At 39.4% G+C, this 19,426-nt stretch overlaps 1 protein-coding gene across 1 annotated transcript in view; it reads left to right on the top strand.

Annotated features, from left to right (window-relative positions):
• The window catches only part of Nipsnap (protein nipsnap), a 49,468-nt gene that overhangs the window by 13,118 nt on the left and 16,924 nt on the right, over positions 1-19,426 (top strand). The window contains exon 4 of the mRNA XM_067159325.2: positions 17,268-17,535. Within this exon, the coding sequence (XP_067015426.2) occupies positions 17,268-17,535 (268 nt within the window). The remainder of the gene's footprint in view (positions 1-17,267; positions 17,536-19,426) is intronic.

The raw sequence follows: 19,426 nt of genomic DNA, 5'->3' as shown, positions 1-19,426 counted from the left end.
TTTGTTTTGCTCATCTTCAGTCCAAAATTTTTGAATGTGTTGTTCCATTCATTAAGTTTCTTCTGAACTTCAGCTTATGTCTCTCCCCATAAAAGCACATCATCAACAAATACCAGGGTGTTTGGTTCACTGTCCATTTTCTTGATAGATTTGATGACCTTGTCCTTTACTATTATGAACAGGAGTGGTGACAGAGCACTTCCTTGTTGGACACCTCTCTTTGTTTCAGACCATTTTGATCGTCCGTTGCCTATCTGGACCCAGCTGTAGCACTTCTGGTATAGCATCTTGACTTTGTCAGTTAAGTACTTTGGCACCTTTAGGTCTTCCAGACATTCCCATATCTTCTAGGAACACTATCATATGCTTTTTCAATGTGCACAAATGCAATCACAAGATTTTTTCCGTTTTCGCGGTACTTTTCTGTCAGCATCTTTACTACTATACTCCGCACGGCCTTACAGCGCGCTACGCCTGCGAGAACAGCTGATGCAATATGACCGCGGTAAACAGCCCTTTAAAATTGTAATACAGTACTCAGAAAAACGAATGAATATGGATTGAAAACAAATTCACAAGAACTACACTTTCTAACAATATCTGGCACTATAAGAGAATATATTATTAACAATAAAAGAGAATGAGGAAATAACACATCATTAACGGCTAATGGCTGGCACAGAAAGGAGGTTATGGCCTACAAAGGGACACTCTACTGATCTCAGAGTCGCTGGAACCCTCCAACAATATGAAAAACGCACTAAATATTGAAGGAAAATACAAAAGATCGCGAACCGTACCGAATACCAAACACGCTGAGCGAGATAGGTTAACCACGTGGCGAATGTAAATATTAGAGTTGGCAACTAAGTTTCGAGATCGTGCTCTGCCGATATAAATCGATATGAATGGCAGCTTGGGATTGGTTGGATGTCTATGCTTCGGCACATAACCACCAGACAGAGCCAAAATCTGCTAAAACGTCAATTTAGAAGTAGAGCCGTACGGAGTATAAGATAAGATCCACACCTTTCCTGAACCCGTGTTGTTCTTCCTCAAGCAAAGGTTCCACTATCTTCCTAAGTCTCATTTCTATGATCTTTTCCAGCAGCTTCAGTGAGTGTGACAACAGTGTGATGCCTCTGTAATTTCCACATTTCCGTTGATTGCCCTTTTTGAACAGTGGGATGATGACTCCTTTACTCCAGTCTTCTGGAATTTTGTTACTTTCCCAAATCACTGATAACACTCTATTTAGCCAATTCAAGCCTGGTATTCCAGCTGCCTTTATCATGTCTGAGCTGAGATCATCAAAGCTTGGGACTTCACATTTCGCATGCTCTTTAGTGCTGTTTTTACCTCAAGCCATGTTAATGGGTTTAATGCTGTCTTCACTCGGTCATTCCACCAAGGTGTTTCCTTCTCTTTTGGTGTGGCACTTGTTTTTCCCACAAATTTCCGTGGTTTCTTTTACAAGGGTTTCTTTGAATAAGGACCATTCTTCTTCTACCCCTTTCTCAGTTTTGGGTAATTTAGCTGTTATTGCTTCATAGTTTCCTTTCTTCTCCATGTCCTTCAACAGCCATGTCTTAACCTTTGGCATTTTCTTTTGTTTAATTTTGGGCATATGAACATCTTTTAGGTCAGCGATTAATAGCCGATGGTCGCTATCTAGGCACTCGCTGGGTATGACTTTAACATCTGTAACATACTGACCTGCTTTTCTATCAGTGATGATGAAGTCGATCATAGTCTTGAGCTTTCCATTCCAGCTGTATCTCGTTATTTTATGGCTGTCCCTCTTCTGATACCATGTGTTCTGGATGGTTAAGTTGTTTCGCACACAGAAATCAATCAGGTTCTCTCCTTCAGAGTTTCTGTTACCATAGCCATGGGGGCTAACTATCTAGTCTAGTCTTTCTTTACCAACTTGGGCATTCAGATCGCCCATAATGATTGTGTTCTCCTCTGTTATTTGTTCCTCAAGTTCGATAAGGAATTTCTCTTTCTCTTCTGTGGTACATCCTATCTGTAGTGCATATACACTGAAGAAAATGGAAATTGCAACACCCAGAAGGAGTGGTGCTACATTGCTGCAATTGAACATTCAGGGCGAGTGTTTGGTTGTGATTCGATGATTACACTTTCAGGTTCCTCTGTCCGCAAGTTTGAATAACAATCAATACAGGATGTGCCCACCATGAGCTGAAATACATTGATGAATTCATCGAGACATGGAGTCAATAAGGCCCTGGATCGCTTCTTGAGGAATTGTGGCCCATGCTTGCTGCACTGCATGGGCCAGTTGTTCCAGAGTTGTGGGTGTGGCTGAGGACGGTTGGCCAGTTGTCGACCCATCATGTCCCACGCATGCTCAATAGGACTGAGATCCGGGGATCTGGTGGGCCATTCTAAGGTTGTGATGTCGTGGAGAGCTTCTCTGGAGATGCGTGCAGTGTGAACCCAGGCATTGTCCTGCTGAAACATCCCATTAGCAATGTTCGCGATCATAGGGACAACCACTGGATTGAGTACCCTGTCAACGTACTGTCGAGCAGTCATAGTGCTCTCAACAAGCACTAATTGTGATTTCACATTGAAACCAATAGCTCCCCAGACCATAATGCTTGGTGTTGGCCCTGTGTGCCTCTCGACAATAAGATGTGGGCGGCCCCTCTCCCCGGTACGTCGGCGCACACGATTCCGGTGATTACTGCGGGCAAGACAGAAGCGTGATTGATCACTAAAGACAACCCTATGCCATTCGTCGACCCATGTCGATCTTTCTCGACACCAGGACAGCCTTACACGTCGCTGTTGTGGGGTCAATGGAACACCTTCTTCAGGGACACGGTCTTGTAAGCCAGCTGCACGCAGGCAATTACCAACTGTTTATTGTGTAACGTGGGGTCCCACCGCTGCTCGAGTTTGCGCTGCTGTTGTATGGGGTTCCATCCGGGCCATCCGAATGATGCGGTGATCCTCTCTCACAGTTGTCCGTCGCGCTGAGCCTGTGCCTGGTCTACGAGTGTGGGTACCTTCATTTGACCACTGCTGCCATACACGTACCGTAGATGCCTGTCGGTCAACACGTGCAGCGACAGTCCTTAGTGATAATCCAGACTCGCACAGCCCAATTATCCGAGCCCTCTCAAACGGTGACAGTTGTTGATAGCGTGCTCTTCTCTGTCGTCGAGACATGTTTGACGGGGAACACTTCACTGCACAGACTGCAAGTCAACTACGCTACACCAGAGTCCGTATACTGGAGTTGATTCCTCCGCGACGAATCACGTGGGGAGACCTGTAGCAACATTCCAATGGGTCTGAAACTTTGAGCGTCTACATACCTACATAGCATCGTTCCATATCTTGAAAATCAACACAAACTACCAATGCCTTCATGGTGTTGCAATTTCCATTTTCTTAAGTGTACTTGCAGGAGAGCATTACCAACACTAGATGATCGTATCACTGACATATTTGACATCTGTTTGCGTGTCTATATCTTTATGAAGGAGGAAGCGAACTTCATTTTTGGATTCATCATTGTTCCCACTCCAGTACAGCACATATCCATTTCTCAAGGGCTTCTTCCCATATCCTTTCCATTTTGTCTCAACCCCAACTTGAGCTTACGCCTCTCCATAAGATTCACAAGTTGGTGAGAGTAAGGATATTTTCAGTAGCTCCTTCATGTCTTCTGGTATCTCCGACTACAACAACGCGAGTACAACAAGAGAATACCACTAATTTCACAATCTAAACCAAGCAGAAAATCACAAATTCAGTGTCCGTAATTTACAACTTTCACTTTTCACTTCATACTAGCACTAATGGTCTTCTTAGGGCCGGTTGCGTAAACCGTTTGATCTTGGATCAGAGACGAAATTGATCTCAGTTCACGCTGAGCTCGGATTTTTTGTTGTATAAACTTTAATCTGAGATCAATTCGCACTGAACTAGGATTATCTTTGGCTGGAGAAATTTCTCCGATTAAACTCTTTGATCTCAGTTTAAGGAGTTGTTTTCTTTTCAAGATACAAGAGCAGCTGATTGTGAACATTACCTGTGTTGTAAAGATATATCATAAGAAAATACTCGAAAGACTAAGCTAATACATTGTTAGCTATAGTCGTTGTCTGTATATAAGCTATATTACGCTTTGTATAACGCTGTGAAACATAATTCTACAACATAACCTCTATGAATTGCTTACTCTATGTTTGTGTTTTACAGATGTCTGATTACCGAAATATATAGGGTTATTAAGCTAAGTTGTTAGTTGTCCATCTCAAATAACATTATGGACCGTTCAAGGTAGAATGGCGTCAATATCCTCTGAGATAATGCTATTAACTTTGTTTCTAAAATGGAACTGCACTGTTTTTACACTTAGCCTTAAATCTACAAAAATTACAAGTTCAGCACTGTGATTATTTTGAAAATCAATCCAAGTATTTCTCGAGAAAATGTCATGTATTCAAACGTGCTGGGAACTGCTCTGTTCGATTTGCGCTGTGTATTGGCTTGCAGAGTTCCTGACAGCTATGTATTTGCTCTGCTGTGCTCATAAAAGCACTATGACCAAATTTATGATTTAAAATCTCTTTAATATCGCCGTAGCTAACAGGTACTGTAAAGGAGAAATGAACAAGCGACGGGTTCTATGTGACAACATTTTTATCCTGGTGTGATATTAAAGCACACAAGACCAAACAAGCCCTAGTGCAACATGTTAACACTAATAGATTCTTCAAAAAATGAATAAAATAATAAATGTCCATGAAGGTCATGAAAATGAAAGCCTCACTAGGCTTCACAAACCCAATACGGTATCAGAAAAACAAAAACAAGGGTTGACTGAGGGAAGTCGGATATCATTCATGTGTGTTCGCTGCAAGAAAAGCATATGAAGAAATTCCAGTACATGCTGCAAATGATGTGCATTTGTCGACAGTGAAGGCCATTAATTCAATAATTATTATTACAGCTCAGTTAACGTAAGAATTTTTTTTTGTCCATAATGATTGTATTACAGCTCAATTCAATCTGTATTATCCAAGGGGCAAAGCAATTTCGTATTTCATTTGTTGACAGTCACGGCCAGGTCAATCCCACCATTTAAGTATTATCCAAGGAGCAAAGCAATTTTGTATCTCATTTGTTTTGTGGTGTTGCAACCAAGTTAGTTTTGTACAACACGACGAAGTTATAATCTCAGTTCATTTTCAGAACTAAGTTCTAAATTGATCTCCGGTCAGAGGTCTTTATGCAACCGCACCTTAAATGACTTGATACCAGATGGAAATCTATCAAAGACTCATCATCATCATCATCATCATCATCGGTTTGCCCTTCCAGCGAGCCGGGTAGGGTGTTTGAAAACGAGCGTCTTCCAAAGTTGCCTATTCAGAAACACATATCAAAGACTGATGCAGGTAATTTATTCAAATCCCTTATGATCCTGTTTACGAAGAAAAATTTGCCCACGTCTGTATGCTGGTTTTTGGCCCTAATTTTATGCTTATGATCATTTCTCGATAAGTATGAGGGAGGTTCCAACCTATTTCTAATAATATTCCAGGCAGCCCTTCCTGTATAGCTCTTATAAAGACCACACAGGCGAGCTCTAGTTCTTCTATTTTCAAGACTATCCCAATTAATGTTATTCCTTCTATTCCCGGTTACGAAATGCATTGCTCTTCGTTGCACTTTTTCTATGGAATTTCTTAAACCCACCCTGTACGGATCCCAGCATGCAGATCCATATTCGAGAATCTGTCTTAACCAAGCATTTATAAGCTTTACTTTTGGCATCAGAATTAGCTTTCTTGATATTCCGCATAATAAAATGTAACGATCTCCAGGGTTTCATAACTACATTTTCCACTTGCTTTGACCAGTTTGTCTTTTCTAATAGTAACACCTAAGTACTTACAGCTATCAACTTCAACACTTTCCCCTCCAATTTTGTAATCCCTCATTCCTGTCATTTTTTTTTTTTTTTTTTTTTACTGAAACACAATTTCTCGCTTTTTCCGCTGTGGATTTTCATTCGATTTTCACGTGCCCATTTTTCAATCGTATCTAAATCCTGCTGAAGCAATAGTTCATCCTCCTCTGTCTTTATCTCCCGATACATGATGCAGTCATTGGCAAAGAGGCGCACTTCCGATTTTATTGAATCAGGCGTATCATTTATGAAAAGTATGAAAAGAATTGGCCCAGTAATGCTACCGTAAGCCACACCAGACGTAATACTTATTGAGGAAGATAGCGTTTCTCCCACGTGCATCCTCCGAGTTCTTCCATTGAGGAGTTCTCGTATCTATTTCACAACTCTGATGTCAATGCCCGTACACGATAACTTGTTAAAGAGGATGTCATGTGGCACAAGATTGAATGCCTTTGCAAAATTAATTACTATTGCATCAATCCTTGACTCACTGTCGAGCTTATCCGATATATCTTGACATATGGAGCAGAGCTGACTTTCACAGGAGAAGCCTTCCCTAAAGCCATGCATCCCCTTAAATATCATTCCAGAAGAGTCCCATTTTAGCCTCAAATAATCAAATAATAATTGCTCCATTTGTTTGCATACAATTGACGTCAAACTTACCGGTCTGTGGTTGTTCAAGTCGCTCTTGTCGCCCCCTTTGTGAATAGGAACTACAATGGCCAATCTCCAATCTGGAACCTTCATATTGTTCAGTGATACATTAAAGATTCTTATTAAATATGGTAGGATGCTTCACTGCTGAGTTTAAGTGCCTCTCCGTAAATAGAATCTGGCCTACAAGATTTACTTCTTCTGAGTTTAGAAAGACCTCTACGCAATAAAGAAGGTTTAATTTGGAAATCATTATTCGTTTTTGGAAAACTGTGCCGCCGGATTAAAAACCTTTCCGTAGTGCTTATTTAATGCTTCTGCTTTATATCTGTTGTCGCCAATAAATCCCCTCCTATACAAAGAGAAGGAACTGAATTGTTCTCTCCCTTCAGTCTTCCTATAAATTTAAAAAAAGGGTTCCAGGAATTTCAATTTTCATTTAGGATATCGTCAAGATATTTCTCTTCAGCCACTTTCTTTTCTGCTAGCAAAAGCTTTACCAAACTTCTATACTCTGCTTTGCACGCATCGTTATTTCTTCTGTTGACCACTCTCCTAAGCTTACGGTTAAGCTTCCTGATAGTCGCGGTGTAGTACGGCGGATCTGAATTTTCCTAATTATCCTTTTGGGAACAAATTTATTCAGTCCATTATTTAAAATGGTTTTGAAGTTCTCCCAAATGTCGTCCATCCCTTTGCCCTCCTTAAACCAGTTAGTATAGCACAACCTACGGAGTCTCCCCTCGCATAGCACCTGCCACATGCCTCGTATTACAAGTTTCAAAAAGTTGCAAACAACTAGGTGCGGTTTGACTGTTTGTTTGTTTGTTTGTTTGTTTGTTTGTTTGTTTGTTTGTTTGTTTGTTTGTTTGTTTCTTTCTTTCTTTCTTTTTTGTGTACGACTTGATAGTGTGTGTACAAGGCTGGGACAAGACGATTGCTGTACATTGTTAGGTGCAAAATGACCTTTTATCTTCCTGTGTGTGGTGGTATGCGCCGCGGCCTTTTGAAGGGATGGTGGTGGTGGTGGTGGTAATGATTACTGTTTTAAGAGGAAGTACAACTAGGCAACCATCCTCTATGTAACACTAATCAGAGAGAAAAAATGAAAAGGATCCGACACTTCAGAAAATGAACGTATCGGCCAAAGAAAGATAAGGGTCTCAAAGACTCCCTTAGCCCTCGGAAACCTATTAGCGTCGGGGTCGGAAAAGAGCAAGAGTTAACCAAGGGAAGTTGGATAGGATAGATGAAAGTGAGGAGCCTGGCACAAGTAAGTGGAAGCAATACCAGGACTCAGCGAAGAGCCCCGTGGTTGCCAATCCACGCTCCAAAGTTCAGAGCCCTTGGGGCCCCTTTTAGTCACCTCTTACGACAGGCAGGGGAGACCGTGGGTCTTAATTCTACCGCCCCCACCCACAGGGGGACTTTTGAAGGGAATGTGGCCCCAAAGAGGGCACTGTTCCCATGACAGAGACAGGTCTGGATGTGTATACACCACAAGAAAAATGACAAAAAGATTTTTACACCATTTCACTATTTAAGGGACCGGTTTGAACGCAATAATCCTAAACATTGGCAAGTTATACAATGTATGTACAATCATTAAAATCCTTTACGGTATACATTATGATAAAACATGAAACACATATAAAAGACACTTAAAACACCAGATGTGAAATTCAAATAAAAGTCTTGGTAAATTAACCACTTCTAAAAAAGTTCTGTTTGACTGGAAGTTATTCAGTCTCCTCCATATATCAAAGTGTTGGCAATCTGAGGGGTGCTGCGCTGAATTGCTGGTTGAGCTTTTAATTAACCACATCACTTCGGCCAACATTTTAAAACATTATTTAAGAAGATAAAGTTTTAACTTTGTGTAAACTGGTACTATCAACACATGGGAACACAACACAAGGAATAGATACTTATTTATTGAACATTGAACAATACAGGTGATCAGCCCTATACATAATAATAATAATAATAATAATAATAATAATAATAATAATAATAATAATAATAATAATAATTGGATACCCTAAATAAAACTAATCTAGCCCTTCTCTATCCTTACATTCTACACACAGCAATTACAACAGATCGTTGCTGTGAACCGCCGACTTCACGTTTCAACAACTTCAGCACTTCCTACACAAGGAATAAATGTGAACTGTATAACTTGCCAATAAGGCTGAGGATGACCCCTGGTTCCTTAAATAGTGAAATGTTGTTTTACTTGTAGTGTACTGAAAGGAGCATTCTCCTGATTAGATGTCAGTATGGATCATGGAAATTCTTAACTTACGTGCAAAGATAGATTACTGCTACTAAATGACCTTTTTTCTTGCCCTGGAGACAGTGTGCGCCATGGCCATAGAAAAGAGCCTTTACTTGTGTTTTTATTCTGTGCAGGTTGGTAACGGAAGCTGTGAGTTTTGATTTCTGAGAACGACGTCATGTCAGACAGTTGTAAGAAACAAATTTTGTTGTTAACCCGTATTGTCTCGTGTTATTAGGATCGGCCTGAGCACTGTGGTGATAAGGCCGGCACTGGTCTGTGCATTTTTTAAGACAAGTTCCTCGTACAGCTCACAATATTTAACACATTCACGCCCATCATCTGAGCGGCTATTTAGTGTTTCACTAATAATTTTATTTTTGAAGCACACTTGGCACCTTCTTCAGGGGAACTTGACTATATTTTATGGTGGAAACTTCAAGTGAATATGCTCTTGGTGTTCCTTTAGATCTTTTGGTACACCCCTATTTGACCTATTGTTCCAGCGCTCTGTTCCCATAATTGTTTCACGAGTCCAACGCTATTTGTAATAATTGTCCATATAAACTGTATACCCATGGCCAAGATAATTTTCAAGCAGCTGAAAAACTGTGCTTTGTAAATTCGCATCACTTGCATCATTTATATTGTCCCTACACGCCATGGTTACACTTCAGAACGCAATTATACACACGCTTGTGCAATCACAATCCAACTACGCAGCTAGTTGTGCCAGCGCTAGGCTACCTTCAGAAACAAAACAAAGAAAGTGCATTGGGAGGGAAAATCGCCGTGGCCATGTGGCTACAGGTGAGTAGAAGCATTCATACTTTCATCTCTCTCGCACATATTTGTGACCAAAATAGATCCCAGCTGCCTAGGAACGGCTCCAGTTCAAGGTTGCGCTTATCCGGGCTAAAGATTCACAATTAATTTTTAATTAAAAATTGCCTTAAGCAATCATTGTATCGACTAGGTGGAAAATAAATAAATACTTAATTGTGAATCTATTGAAGTGCGATAAGCTGATTTTATGTTATCCGGGCTAACTCGGATACGGTCCACAGCATGGTCATGCGCTATAGGCAATAACTCGGATATGGGCGTGAATGTGTTAATAGAATCAGCCTTCAGCTAAAAAGGAACTCAAATTTTTCAAAGATCAACACACCAAGAACTCGCTCACTCGTAACACTTGCATAATCCAAACATCATCAGTTTGCTTTTAGTCTCTAAGTTTTCTAAATGCGTGTTTGGGAAACGATTTCTGTATCCAGCTTTACATATTTGAACTTATTTTGCACCGGGCTGAGTGGCTCAGACGGTTGAGGTGCTGGCCTGGCGAGTTGGCCGTGTGGTTAGGGGCGTGCAGCTGTGAGCTTGCATCGAGGAGATAGTGGGTTCGAACCCCACTGTCAGCAGCCCTGAAGATGGTTTTCCATGGTTTTTCCATTTTCACACCAGGCAAATTAAGGCCTTAGCCGCTTCCTTCTCACTCATAGCCCTTTCCTATCCCATTGTCGCTGTAAGGCCTATCTGTGTTGGTGCAACGTAAAGCAAATTTAAAGAAAACTTATTTTGCACGTTTAGCATATTAAAAGCAGCTGATGTCCTTTAATTGGCATCTTGACAGATTCGTTAGCAGAATCGCCCAGTGTCTCTTTTAACTGTTTAAATGTTCCTTGTTTCAATTTGTCTTTTAACTGTGGCAACGGTCTGTCAACAAGGATGAGCCCAGGACCAAGCGAAGTGGCTTTGCTCCAGCTGATGATGAGAGTTGAATCGTGGCTGACAGTCGATATTATGGATGCGGAACTGGAGTGTATAGGAGTGGGAGGGGAATTTGTAAGCTGTAGAAAAGTTAAGGATGAGAAATATAAAATTATATTTGTAATGCTCATGTCTAAAGATAAATAGGCAGATGATGTTTTCGGGGCGTGTAATCCTGCAAGGGGTGATGCAGATGCAGAAGTTAATATTAGAGATAGTGAGGCATAGTACTAGAAGGGGAGATTGAAGGAACTTATTAGAACATTTAATTTAGAAGAAAGAAAAAAAGAAAAGAAAGAAAGAAAAAGAAATCGTCTAAATATAACGTGTTTGCAAGCATAATTTGCACTCGTGTGAATTTTAATGAAAATTGGAAGGAGATGTTGAGGTACTTTAAGGCAGAAACAGGTTATTAATGAACAAGTGGAGTGTATAGACGAGGATTTTGTAATTATGTTAAGTATTGGAAAGGAACAAAGGCAGAACAAGAAAATGAACCCCTAATAGGATGAACAAAATTGCAAGTCCCTTGAATCGAGTATGTCTCATACTAGCCAAGTAGTGAAGTTGAGCTATGATAATAAAGATACAAGAAAGCCTCCGTGGCTCAGGCGGCAGTGCATTGGCCTCTCACCACTGGGTTCTGTGGTTCAAATCCCAGTCACTCCATGTGAGATTTGTGCGGGACAGGTTTTTCTCCGGGTACTCCGATTTTCTGTGTCATCTTTCATTCTAGCAACACTCTCCAATATCATTTCATTTCATCTGTCAGTCATTAATCATTACCCCAGAGGCTTTGGCAGCCGGCACAATTCCTGTCCTCACCGCAACATGACTGGAAAACAGGTTGTAGATACAAGCAGGGGATATACTAAAGGCAGTGCATTTATTCATTGATTTATCCAATGATGAACATAACAATGTTCACAATACACAGTGCAGTTAGTTACAGTACTAAACATTAACTGGGAAAAAAGAAAAGAATACAATGAATACCTAAACAATTCAAAGGTTGGTAATACAATAAAAAATATACAGTTACTACATTAATAATTATTTTACAGTGGTGCCTAACACAAAGTTACACATTCAGTTATACAGTCTTAGTCTTAAAACATGACACATTATGCAAAATAATATTCTAAAAAGAGAAATAAAGTGTTTAATTTGTAGGTCATTTGAAAACTGTGAATTCAAATAGAAGAAGAGAAATAAAAGAACATCTGTAAGAATGAAGTAGGACATGTACAGAAAGCGGAGTATGTGTATTATAGGAAAGTATCACACGCCAATTCAAAGTTGATTTGATTCATGAAAATGATATCCAAATTATATATATTTAATTTATATAAAGTTTCAGAATTTTATTAAGAGGAGAATTCTTATGGATTTCTGTGTGGCATTTCTTAATGTAAAATAAATTCTTGAACCTGCCAAACTTCCGAGGAACGTAAAATGGTATAATTCCAAGTAACTCTTCATCATTAATTTTAATATTTAACCCGTTAACGCCGTGCGTGTCCATATGATCACGGCCTGCATTCCTTCATTTAGACTGCTCTCAGTGCTTTGTATAGCACTGGAATTGATTGCTGACTGTGTAGATCAATTCAAGAAGATTGTGGCAACTGTGTGCGAGCATATTATTACGTGATACATATCGACTCATTGTTTCGGTGCACTTTCGTTTCGTGTCATTGCCACAGCAGCTGAATCATGATGGCGCGCTTCAAGTAAGTTTGATATTTCACATATATTTATGTTTAGATTACACAACTAATATGCTTAACAAGTTTGGGAGTGATCTATGTTCACATTATGATGCAGTTAATTTACATTTAACAGTAAATATTACTCCCGTAGGCACTTAAAACATTGCGTGATCGTATGATCACGCTAGGCGCTTGTGTTAGCTATTCACCCTGTGCGTGTATTTGATGGTGGACGTTATGCTACCTGTTACTATTACTGTTATACATCAATTTTCATTGAACAACTTTATTCAATTTACGGTCATCTATTCTACATTTAAATAAATTGCGACTTGTTAACATATATGCAGCTACAAAACCTTGTTTCCCTTTTTACAGGGACATTACGCTCCAAGAAGTATCAGATATTCTTGAATCGGACGAACCAATTGGAGAGGTTAACAGCATTTTTATTGAACCTCCGGAAGCTAATATTCACTCCGACGAAGATTCAGGAGATGAAGATGTTGGTGGTTTGGTTGATAACCTCACAGGTCGCCAGCTTTCAAGTAAGGTAGAAATTGTACTTTCTGGCAACGATCATATAGGAGGCGCAGCCGATGATCCCGTTTCAGCAGGAACAGATAGGATGGACCAGAATGTGTCGTACTACAGAGTAGGCATACGTGGAAAGAAATGGTGGTGGTCGCTATTCACATGTCTCCTGGACGTATCCATTCACAATTCATGGTTACTGCTAAGGAGGTCTGGATGTGATTTGTCACATCTAGAATTTCGTCGCCACATTGTGCAAACATATCTACATAAGTTCAAAATAACGCCAGTAGAAAGAGGCCGCCCTATCACCTCGAGATACAGTATCCAGCAGAGTAGTGTCACTGATGATGTACGACTTGACGGTATTGGGCACCTCGTAGCACCCTGCAATCGACGACGCTCTGCTGGAAAGGAATGCTCCAGTAATGTTCGCACCGAGTGCACAAAATGTAATGTTGGACTCTGTGTTCCATGCTTTGTCCTATTTCATACAGTATGAAGCATACAGTTCTTATATTTGTTCCTATTCGGTAATTTCTGTGAATTAGATAACTTGAATGTAATATATTACGAATATCTTGAGATTTTTATTGCTTTATTTATGTATGTACATATTGTAATTAATGTATATTCTTCATAAATTATCATCTTTAGTTTATTTTAGTGTATTTTGTTCATAATTTATCAATATCAATACATAAAATCTATAAATACCAAAGAAATGCTATACAGAATGAAATGCTAACCCATCCGCCTAGCGTGATCATATGAACACGGCACCTAATGACGAAACCGTGAAAAGTATGAGCTTAATATTTTGTAGTTATGTTATACTATGGACCTGGGGCCTGTTCCACAAAAGTATGGTCTTGTACATTACAAGTAAATTCTCTAGTAACTTGTACAAATACCAGAGTTTCCGTTCCACAAAAGAATTTTCTACAGTTGTACTTTACTACTCCATACTTACAAATTACTAGTGAATTTTTATAGGCGTGTTCCACAAAAGTACTAGTACTTGTAACTTACTAGCGAATTGAGAAGAATTCTCTACCAGTGAAAGGACAATAATATATAAATGTACTAGTGCTATTTAAATACGCTTATTTTGGATACATTTTGATAAATATGTGGTCTAGCAGTAGTGATAGTGATGGTGATGAAAATGAAAACTATCGTCTGTACAGGGAAAGAATAAACTTCCAGTTTAACACTGTATTTGAATACAATGAACGTTTTAGGTTAAGCACAATATAGTGGAAGAACTTTTGATAGATATTGGCCATAGCTTAAAATATCCTACGAACAGAAATAAAACTCTCTCTGCTAAACAACATTTACTAACAACATTACATTGGCTTGGGATGGCAAAATATTCGGTCTGTGGTAGCTGCAATAAATGATATAAAATTTCCTCAAATTGTTTGTTGGCCTGAAAATACTGAAAAAAAAACATATGCCAAGAAGGACATTCCTGGAATCATTAATGAGCAGAATATCTCTTACATACGTCCAACTTTTCCCCTCAAAAGCTCCATGAGCTTTTCCCAAGTCAAATATTTCCATCCAACCATTTATTTTGTCTTGTTTTTTCAGACTCTCGCTGAATCCACCGAAACGAATATCTTTCCTACCTTCTATTTCCTTCAAAATGAATAACTGTGTTTCTCTTGACATCATTTTAACAATTCATGCAGAGTTTGCAATTTCGTAACAATTAAGTTTGGCGGCCGAATATCGTTATTAGCGGCATCTGATTCCTAATGACAGACCAAGGTAGGTATGTTAGACTCTCGTAGAACATACGCGAGGATCGCGGAAGAACAGAATGGGTGATAATAACGGAGTAATTTCCTATCATCAAAGAAATAAACTGAAAATTAACATCGTAGCATTAAAAAATTCACAGGAATATTAGTTCTTTCAATCTTTGCTGCATAAGTTACAGTAAAATACGATATTACGATAAATGAGGCAAGCATAACCTAATTCAACGAACGGAATACGAAGATAAACAGCTGATTCGTGCTATGACGTAGTATGTTTATTGATATGTCGTCACTTGTAAAACTTGTAACAATTCACTGGTAATATACAAGAGACTATCAATCTTTTGTGGAACAGAAATGTACAACTCCATACATTACAAGAACCCACACTAGTAACTTGTAATGTACAAGACCATACTTTTGTGGAATAGGCCCCTGAAGTGATTTAGACGAATTTCAAAGAAAACGGACGAAAAAAATAATTTCAGCGTTAAAGGGTTAATATCTATATATGTAAAAGCAAGTCGGTCTGGAGCGATGTATATATAAATACGTAAAAATGAAAATAGACATGAATTAATGAGGCACTTCCAGAAATCTCAGAAATATGAAACTCGATACCGGAGAAGCTGATGACCCCAGGATACCCCCCCCAAAAAAATCCAAAATTCTCAAAATGCCCTGAAGGGGGGCATGCTGTGGGGCTTCAAATTTTGGGCTCAGCGTCAGAACGCAGTCATATAATTTATCCAAAGCGACAACCTACAGGTTTTATGGGCTTAAAAAATATTAAGGAATTTCCTAATTTTTATCCCCTTTCCCCCAAATCAGTATGGTGGCACAATGTGTCAGGCGAGCTAGAAAATGGAAAATTTGACAAAATTATAGCTTTTAGCCTCCAACCGACGGAAACATTCCATGATGTTCCAATTTTTCACTTTTTACCCCCAAAGATATCGAAACATGGAGGCAATTTTAATCTCTGTGCAGACATTCCTTTTGAGGTATTTGTTGGCTAAATGGTAAGTCTTATCACAAAACACATGGCACAATTTCAGTTCAGTTTGGAGTGATCTACAACTTTGGTCCTATGACTTTTTGTCGTATCTCTTTCCCTTAAACGTTAGATTTGGCTGTATTTCTGGATTGGTCGTACTTTGGTGATATTTACAGGTATATTTTATTGTTTGACACTTATAGGACAGATAGAGACATCGAAGGTTAAATGTGGACGAAATTTCATGATTCTTGCTTATGCATAAGTACGCAAAAAGTGATGTAAAGCATTAAAAATGTACCCAAATTTCACTCTCTTCAAATTTTCGAACTCAGTTTAACCCATAAATGTGGGAGATGCGAGGAAATGGTTTAGAAACAAACATCTAGAAGGATAAAAAGGGGTTTGGGCCGATGACCTTCGATGTTAGGCCCCTTAAGACAACAAGCAACAACAGGATAAAAGGGGCGTCTGATGGCGCAAACTGTTTAATATCATGTAGCGTTTAGGAGTAGTGAATCTCGATGTGGAGGTCTGCAGTTTTAAACGTGCTCATGTTTATCCGTCATCTATATAAATAAAATCGTAACGAACGTGTGTCTGTAATACGGTAATACAGTTTTAGGGATTTTTATTTGTCTTAGTTCCACAATCAGTAATCTATGATCACCTTCCATAGTTTCACTGGGGATTATCTTCCCCATTCTCGGTCTGTTATTATAAAATCGGTGAGTGTTTCATACTGTCCATCCCAACTATATCTTGATAAACCATGTGTTCTTTATTATCAGGTTATTTCTGATACAACAGTTTCTCTCACCATATCCATGTGGGCCAAGAACATTCTCATATCCCACATGAGAATTGTCATAATCCCATCTCCTACAATGTGTGTTTCTTTCCTCCACGCTATATCCTGTCTGTGGAGCATATTATCTTCAGTACATGTGTGTGTATTATTTTAATTCTTTCATTTACATACTCATTGGTTCAACATTCTGATTCACTACAAATTTCACTCCATTTCTTTTCTCTTTACTGTTACCCATCCAGTACTAGGTGTACCCCTTAATTCCTTTCCCTTTCCATTTTACTTCACTTAATCCCAGGATGTTGAGTTTTCATCTCTCCATTAGGTCAATCAATTCATTTTCCTTCCCGTTCATTGTTAAATATTTATTGATCCAAATCGGGTTTTGTTCTCTGATCTAACATCAGCATTACCATCATACTGTGCAACTGTAGCCAGAGACTTGTCAATTCCATTTCCATTTTTAAACTTCCACCCGAGGCTTGTATTCTAGTTGAAACCAAATACAAATTTACTTCCTTAGCCTTTGAAGATCCCTCTTCTTCACAAGGCAGTGGTTTCCTCTTCTCATCTTCCCCAGAGAGGACGGGTTGCCTCATCTACCATCTTCACCATTCCGAAGGTGTCCTTCTTTGCCTAAGACGCTGTTAAAGTTGAACATGTGGGTTTTTATTGTCATCACTACTCTGTGTTAATTGTTTTTATCACATTCTTTTCAGCTTACCAACAAGTGTTCAGTATTAACACCATTGATTTTCAAAATTCTGTTTTTAGGATTTTAGAAAACTTCAACTGGAGCGGGGTAAGATGCTCCGATCACGACACTTGCAGTACCTGCTCGCGTTCAGCTATTGGCCAGCCATCCAGCAACGGTCCGGGCACAACATCTACGAGATCCGCAGTTACCGTTTGAAACCGGGCACCATGATCGAGTGGGGCAACAATTGGGCTCGCGCCATCAACTACAGACGGAACAACGATGAGCCGTTTGCTGGCTTCTTCTCTCAGATTGGTCGCCTCTACAACGTGCATCACATGTGGTGTAAGTATTCCACCGTATCAACAACAGTTGGCTGGTGGCAGTGACGTGTTCTACAAGTACAGAGGTCCTGCCAACATCCTAATTGAACCATATTTTAAAAATCCTGTATTATCTGTCCCTTGAAGAAACAATTTCCCACATCATCCATCCGGAATGTTAAATCCTCCTTCAAGTGTCTTTCAAGAGCGGCGGTATCGAATATACATTCAACAATTTGTGAATGTCTAAACCATATTCTCGAGTTCAGCATGACATGACCTTTAAAAGTCAAGTATTACTAAAGGCAATTTATGCGGTACAAGACTGACAAAACTACTACAAATAACGGTGACCAAATAACGGTGACCAAATAACAAGGGATGGATGAACATAGGATATGATTTGATCCGTATTGAATTGTGATCACAATAGTAATTATTGAATTAATGTCGTAATGGTCCACCTTTTCAATACTATAATATGCAATATTTTTTAATTACATTATTAAACTAGGGACTAGTTTCGGCCTTGGCTGGCCATCTTCAGTCTTAATGTAATACATCTAATAACTAAACAAATGTACACACACACACACACACCTGACAACTGGGATGAACTATGTGTAAAATTTGAAAAATAAATTAGGCTCTAAATTCTTAGCATCCAGACTCTTTCTTGCATTAATATTCATAGAATTGTTAGTTCCATCATTACAATTTGAATTGCTTGACGGGAACTGGTAAATGTTGATTCTGTAGTCAGATCACGAAATCTACTTGAGTGGTGTTAGCTGTAAACAACCACCAGCTGACGCACAACTGCTAGATGGTGCTTGTTAAAACCATGCTGAAATGCTGTTGGACATTGTCAGGACGGCACATGAAGATACTGACACATTCTTAATTTGTGGCTGGTAAAAATTCGCAATTAGCAGGCCCCGTGGTGTAGGGGTAGCGTGCTTACCTCTTACCCGGAGGCCCTGGGTTCGATTTCCGGCCAGGTCAGGGATTTTTACCTAGACCTGAGGGCTGGTTCGAGGTCCACTCAGCCTACATGATTAGAATTGAGGAGCTATCTGACGGTGAGATAGTGGCCCCGGTCTAGAAAGCCAAGAATAACGGCCGAGAGGATACGTCGTGCTGACCCTTATTGCTCGGCATGGCGTTACTTAGTAGCATATTTTTTGACGAACTTGGCTGATTAAAGATACGGACTTGAAATTGACCTAGTTTCCTTACTAGAACTGATTTAAAGTATCAAGATTTTAACTCATGTAATTTATGTAGGAGTTTTTGTAAGATTGTTGATGGTTTTAATTTGTTCCCGGAATTTTCGTTTTCCCGTATTGTATTTCTTTTTTTTTTCCCTGTGGTTCCTCCGAAAATGGTGAATGGAGGTTCCAAACTCTGTATGGCAAATAGTGAACATTTGAGAAAATTGAGGTGCGACATACGGACGGTCAGAATTTCAAAGAGTCAAAAATTACAAATGTTGAACATCATGAGATGCTGGAGCCCCAGTGGTCACACTCTGTGGTACATACAGTAAAAGGTCCTGCAGGGGACAAGGGTATGTACGGGTACAGTAAAAGACATAATCTATCTACCATTTCTAAAGAGTATTAACCCTCAGCGGACGACTGTCGGGCATTTCCTGACATCCTACTTTCCTGTTCTGGACGTATGTTGGGATATACCTGCCAGCTGTTTCCATGGTAAATATATACATGTGTGAAGCAATTATGCGTGCTGCTGCTACCTATAGTTATTGTATAGAACCTTTAGGAATGTCACAGCCTTCTAGATGCATTAAAACTTTGTTTCACGAGTTTTACAGGTAAAGAACGAGCTGTCGTTTACATTACTTAGCTGTGAAAATTGCGGCGCACAGACAGGGTAGTGCTGCTTCGTAT

Source organism: Anabrus simplex, chromosome X, assembly GCF_040414725.1.
Source record: "Anabrus simplex isolate iqAnaSimp1 chromosome X, ASM4041472v1, whole genome shotgun sequence".
Classification (NCBI taxonomy): Eukaryota; Metazoa; Arthropoda; class Insecta; order Orthoptera; family Tettigoniidae; genus Anabrus; species Anabrus simplex.
Note: the sequence above shows the minus strand (reverse complement) of the source record. Positions and strands in the feature narration are given on the sequence as shown.